The sequence below is a fragment of the Nanorana parkeri genome, unplaced genomic scaffold (genome assembly GCF_000935625.1).
Source record: "Nanorana parkeri isolate BGI_ZX_2015 unplaced genomic scaffold, ASM93562v1 scaffold923, whole genome shotgun sequence".
Lineage (NCBI taxonomy): Eukaryota > Metazoa > Chordata > Amphibia > Anura > Dicroglossidae > Nanorana > Nanorana parkeri.
The window spans coordinates 84530-90798 of NW_017307191.1; the positions used below are offsets into that span (position 1 = coordinate 84530).

Below are 6269 nucleotides of genomic sequence, written 5' to 3' on the forward strand. Positions count from 1 at the left end.
TAGAGACAAATCTATAATGTTACCACTTTATAGATCGCTGGTTCGGCCTCATCTGGAGTATGCGGTCCAGTTTTGGTCACCAATCCACAGAAAGGACGTCCTGGAGCTGGAGAGAGTCCAGAGAAGGGCAACTAAACTAATTAAGGGGCTGGAGGACCAGAGCTATGAGACAAGACTACTACATGTGAACTTGTTCACGTTGGAAGTGAGGAGATTAAGGGGGTACATGATTTTGATGTACAAGATGTTCAACGGGGATGGCAACATCAGCAATAAACTTTTTTACGGTAAACTCCATAACAAGGACTAGAGGCCACCACCTGAAATTGGTGTAGAAAAGATTTAACCACAAAGGGGGTAGGGGCTTCTTCTCATCCCGCGATCGTACGATTATCGTAAGGTGTGTGGGAGCCGTGCGACCTCTGCTACTGTAAGATCGCACGACTTTTATCTTAGGAACATGTTCGTAAGATAAAAGCCGGACGGGCCGCACACTGCCCGTTCAGCATTGCGGTCATCCGAAGCCCGCCCCTCAGGGGGGCGCGGCTTGCGATCATCGCAAGTACGATCTGCCTGTCCAAGATAGGCAGATCGTACGTTTTACCTTACAACCAAGTCTTGCGATGGTTGTAAGGTGTGTGCCCAGCATAAAGGTAATCGCGGGATTTCCCGCGATTCTTGTACGAGAATCGTGCAGTGTATGGGCACCTTAAGAGTGGTTACATTTTGGAACTATCTTCCACAAGAAGTGGTAAGTGTTGAATCATTCAAAAATCATTTAGATACCTTTCTCAGAGACCATACACTGCACGATTCTCGTACAAGAATCGCGGGAAATCCCGCGATCGTTCGAGAATCGTGCAGTGTGAATGAAGACGTGCGACCGTTTCTACTGTACGGTCGCACGTCTTTTGTCTAAGGAGCACGCTAGAAAATCTTACGATTTTCGGCTGGTTTGAACGGTGCTCGGGAGACAAATGCCAAACGGGCCAGTGTGCGCACGCGCACACTGCCCGTTCAGCATTGTGGTCATCTAAAGCCGCCCCTCAGGGGGGCGGGCTTGCGATGATAGCAAGTACGATCTGCCTGTCCAAGATGGGCAGATCGTACGTTTTTTTAATTACTTTACAACCATCGCAAGACTAAGATCTTGCGATGTTTGTAAAGTGTATGGGCACCATAACATACAGGGGAACAGGTACTCTTAAAAACAAGACCACACAGCGACTCGTAAACACACATGCACAATCACACACGCAATAGGTTGGACTTGATGGACCGGTGTCTTTATTCAACCTGAAATACTCTAACTATGTAATAAAATGAGGGCTAAGCAGCTCACTACATGATTTGGGAGAAGGCCCTTCGTTGTCCGGAGTGTGAGGAGTCGGCCCTTCCTGTGGTCCATACGGTGGTGGGAGACCGGCAGACAAAAGTCACATTCTGAAAAGAGAAGACAATCATTTGTTTTACATTCGGACTCGAACAATACGACTTGTGTTTTAGAATATGGAGTCGAAGAGTCACGAGGAGCTGCGCCCTCAATGAACAAAGACAAAAAACGCGGCACTTAAGAATATATTTTTATTGAATTATACAGAAGGCGATCTCGCTTGTGTCATCGGATAACAATGCGATGGGAAATGGACAAATGCTAAACACACACACATATATACTATATATATATATTTGTGTATGTATGTATGTGTGTTTGGTCATTTTATTTTGGCAACGTTTTTATTTTCGGGGGTGAAAAGACATAAAATCCTACAAACAGTTTGGAAGGAACTCTCGCCGGAGATTCATCGAGGACGGCTTGATTGAACGATCTGTACACGGAGAGGTTTTGATGAGTGGAGGTAAAATTCCCTTCTCGATAAAAGATAAAATGAGGAACGGGTGATGGAGGAGTTTCCCTTCATGAAGGAAAATAGGCCTGGAGGACCAAAAGACGCAGAACGCGAGACCGCGTCGGTTTATGAACATCGACGAGCTGCTGTGGGGGGGACCTGCACTGATCCATTGACCCCCAGCTTACCGGACTTCCCTATATTATATTTAACCCTTGTCCTGGGGTGTTTAATGGGCTTCCTGATCATGTGATCACTGTGCCTGGGTGTCATAATGATCACGTGATCGGAAGCCAGACCTACCAGCTCGCGATCGTTATCAGCGTGTCCACATTGCTGGAGGAGTGGATATAAAGTCACTCGCACTCCAATAGAATTTCAAGTCAAAAACGGTTTATTGATTGCTATGACATCATATAGCTGGAGGAGCGCAAAGCAGCACATCTATGGGGTACCCCAATATAAGATCCACCTCCATGCTGCCACATATACACATGCAGCTGGTAAAAAGGGGTTAAAGCCACTCTATGTTGGCGATATCAATTATAGTTGCAATAGCAGCCTTGTGGTTTCCCTCATCCTTACACTTTGGTTAATATTGTAAATCCTGTAATCCTCTGGCCAGTCCAATGACATCACGGATCTGCCTTTCTGACTGTGAGCCGAGGCCAAAGGGGGCTACCCCCCCCCCCCCACCTGGGCTCGGGTAGTGATTAGAATGCTGCTGGCTGTCATTCTACCAGAACACTGGCGGCATCTAGTGGCAGAAAAGAGTTACTGCATGGGAAAGCTTTAGATTCAAGGCCCAATGGTGTCACTTGTGCCTGATGTGTGTCACTTGTGCCCAATGGTGACGGGAGCGGTACGATGTACTGTTTCAGCTCATCACATAGGTTACACTTTTTTTTTTTAAACTTTATTGAACATGTACACTTCTTTCAGGTCTCTGCACAACAGCACAGTGACCTAGAGTGCCACCTAGTGCGCTGCTGAAAAATGCAGCATGCTGCGCACATCACTCATCGGGGCACCTAGAAAGCAATTGTGCGGCGACGCACGCTGACATGGTTCAGAAATGCGCCAATCATCGCACGTAGCGCTGACAAATAATGCAACAAAAGCACTTTTTTTTATTTTTACCTTTCCAGGGCGTTTTGGCCTTTTAAACGGTGTTGCGCTTTAAAACACGCTCACGATTATTTGCTGATGGCCGAGTGACAACCCCGATTCTGGATTCTGTCAGACGGAATATTTATCCGTTCCGCGTTACATTTGCCCTTTTCGCTGCTTCCCACGCAAACCGAGGAATTCTAAATGCCGCTTCCCACCCTCCGATGGGACAAGAGGACCTATTGTGAGGGAACAGAGGGACGCTTCATTCGCCGACGGCTCGGAAAAGTCTGATGGAGACGGTTTTGCGGCAGAAATGTGTTGACTGCTCCGAAATAGACCGACGAGCCGCCCCTGGGGGGAGGTCTATGAAGGGCTGGCGGCTCTCAGGGGGGGCTGAGCTGTAATGAGGGATGAGCCAATCTAGATGGAAACCTGAACCGGATGACATGGAGTTTGCTCGGAGCATCAATCGGCTTTTTTATCAAATCCTCCTTTTCACCTTTTTTTATCCTTTGCTATGCATCCCTTCTCCACTTCCTGTCTACATGCACTCCAGCAATAGCTGCAGGGTGGGATCCCTGATGCTGACAACGGCAGACCATCCCTGTGTATTGATACAATCCCCTGTAGAATCCATCGGAAGCCCATGGGACAGGGTGACAATGCTCTACCCATACCCCCAAGTTGTGCTCCTGCGTTGTCACCCCGTATCACAGGATTCCAATAGAGACTAAGGTGTATTAATATGATCATCTGTAGTCTCCATCGGAAGCCCATGGGACAGGGTGACGATGTTCTGCCCCCAAGTTGCACTCCTACGTTGTCACCCCATCCCACAGGATTCCAATGGAGACTAAAGAGTATTAATATGATCATCTGTAGTCTCTATTAGAAGCCCATGGGACAGGGTGACAATGCTCTGCCCCTGCGTTGTCACCCCATCCCACAGGATTCTAGTGGAGACTAAAGTGTATTAATATGATCATCTGTAGTCTCCAACGGAGGCCCATGGGACAGGGTGACAATGCTCTGCCCCTGCCTCCAAGTTGTGCTCCTGTGTTGTCACCCTGTATCACAGGATTCCAATAGAGACTAAAGAGTATTAATATGATCATGTGTAGTCTCCATCGGAAGCCCATGGGACAGGGTGACAATGCTCTGCCCCCAAGTTGTCACCCCGTCCCACAGGATTCCAATGAAGACGACACGACACAGGCATGGTCCACTGTTGTCACCCTATAACAGGAAGTGCCCAAACAAAATCCCTCGTGGCAGGATCACCGGGGGGATTATTTTATTTAAAGCTGCCGATCTAAAGAGATCAAAAACGACTTGTTACAGATGGCGTGAGATTTTACTGATTGGGTTCACATGGTCACCTTTCAGCAAAAGCTTATGGCGACTCCGGCCAACTGGATTAGCTGCAGAACGGGCCGGTCAGAATAGGATTAAAAAGTTGACTGCGACTGGCCTTTGAGGTTATTAGAGACTTCCGACTATAATCATTCCCTTAAAAAGGCACAGTTTATCCGAAACTGATATATATGCTCTGGGTGGATGCTGATAGGCTAAACTGGGGGGTAGCCAAACTCCGGCCCTCCAGCTGTGGTGGAACTACAAATCCCATGAGGCATTGCAAGATTCTCACAGGCATGACTCCTGGAGTGAGATGCATCATGGGATTTGTAGTTTCACCACAGCTGGAGGGCCGGAGTTTGGCTACCCCTGGGCTAAACCATCATCACCGCCACCACCACCCACCCATACAAACCCAGGAGACGGCATCTTGCTCCCACCGCTGTACTAATTTACACACACACACACACACACACACACACACACACATATATAACAACCCAGCAGAGGTCTCCATCATCCAGGCCGGGCAGAGACACAAGAAGCCACCTCACAGCACCCACCCAATGCCCATTAATTAGTTCTGAACGGACCGACCCTCTAAAGTCATGACTTCTGATGCAACATGGGACCTCTCTAGCCAAAATTGAAGGGAGGACAAAGACGGGTTTCCCTTTAAATGCCGTGCAGCCGCTGGTCAGAGAATTTAAAGGCACAGGTTCCATTAGCAGACAATACAACGGCCGAGCTGAACCTTGGAAGGACGCATAAAGTGAACCTGTCAGACCAGATGAAGAGCAGACAATGCGGGGAGGTCTCTGCGGTGACCTTATTGCCCCTTTAAGAAAAAACTGACACCTAGGTTGAGCGTCGCCCACCCAGCTGCCTCTTGCCCATTAGGAGTGCTGACCTTATTCACTGGGCATGTGGGGGGCAGTTGGGAGGGGATTAGCCAATAGGTGAAGCTTCATCAGAGGGGCATTTATAAAAGGAATCAGCTGGCAACCGTTGTCACCTGTTCTGAGGTCTTTAAGATTTAAGCCCTTAAACGACTGACAGGTTCACTTTAAGGAATCCATTACAACCTCCAGGAAGCCATTAAGGTGACCCCGGGACTGAGAGCTGCAAGCATCAAAAGGAGCCATTTTGTACGGCTTCAGAAAAGGCGACTGTGAGCGGTGACAAAGCAGCTCGTCAGTGGCTCGAGGCACTCTGCGTCTCACTCCAATAGTGAAGAGGCTGGAAGGTTCCAAAAAGTCGCCACCTTTCCCATATCTACAAGACAGGTGCCCTTGATGGGCTTTAAAGGCCGCACACAGCATCTGTGACCAGCACAGGGGGTCCGAGACGCTGGCCCTAGTGCGGCTTCTATCCTATGACAACTAACTTTGGTAACTTGTTGAGCCGAAACCATTCTGGAAATGACATTTCCGTGGACATTGGTGGCAAGGAGGTCTGTGATGTACGGTGCAGGAGGTTTTTAGGGGAAGTGGGGTCTTAGATTTGGGGATTAAACATGAATGAACCCGGGGGAGGGGAGTTCCCTCAGAAAAAAAAAGAGTCCTTATTATAGGGCAGCGATGCCGGCTGCTGATAGGAAGCTGAGAGCCAAGACCACTAAACCGGATCGGTCGACTTCAGAGATCTTGAAGCCTTTGCCCGTGTCCCAGGCCTGTGAAGACAAAGAGGAGGCGATGGTTAGAAAGTGAGGGGGAGGGGAAAACAAAATCCACTTTAATCAGATCCTGTCGGGTCTCTGAAAATAAATGAAACACCAATTCCCTGCAGAAGAAGAGGAATGAAACCCATTTCTGATCTCCCCTCCAGTGCTGCAGCCTTCAACACTTCCAGACTTGTCAGATGACTATGTCTCCCGCCGTGTGCTTTGGTTTCATCCTCCTACCCCTAGAGCAATGTAGGGGGATCAGAGGAGAAAAATACAGCACCCAC

At 48.5% G+C, this 6269-nt stretch overlaps 1 protein-coding gene across 2 annotated transcripts in view; it reads right to left on the bottom strand.

The window, feature by feature from the left end:
- Positions 1-5854: 5854 nt before the first annotated feature.
- SDHC (succinate dehydrogenase complex subunit C) overlaps positions 5855-6269 on the bottom strand; it is a 7362-nt gene continuing 6947 nt past the window's right edge. For both annotated transcript variants that reach the window (XM_018566187.1, XM_018566186.1), the window contains exon 4: positions 5855-5991. In XM_018566187.1, the coding sequence (XP_018421689.1) occupies positions 5887-5991 (105 nt within the window). In that variant the 3' untranslated portion in view covers positions 5855-5886. The remainder of the gene's footprint in view (positions 5992-6269) is intronic.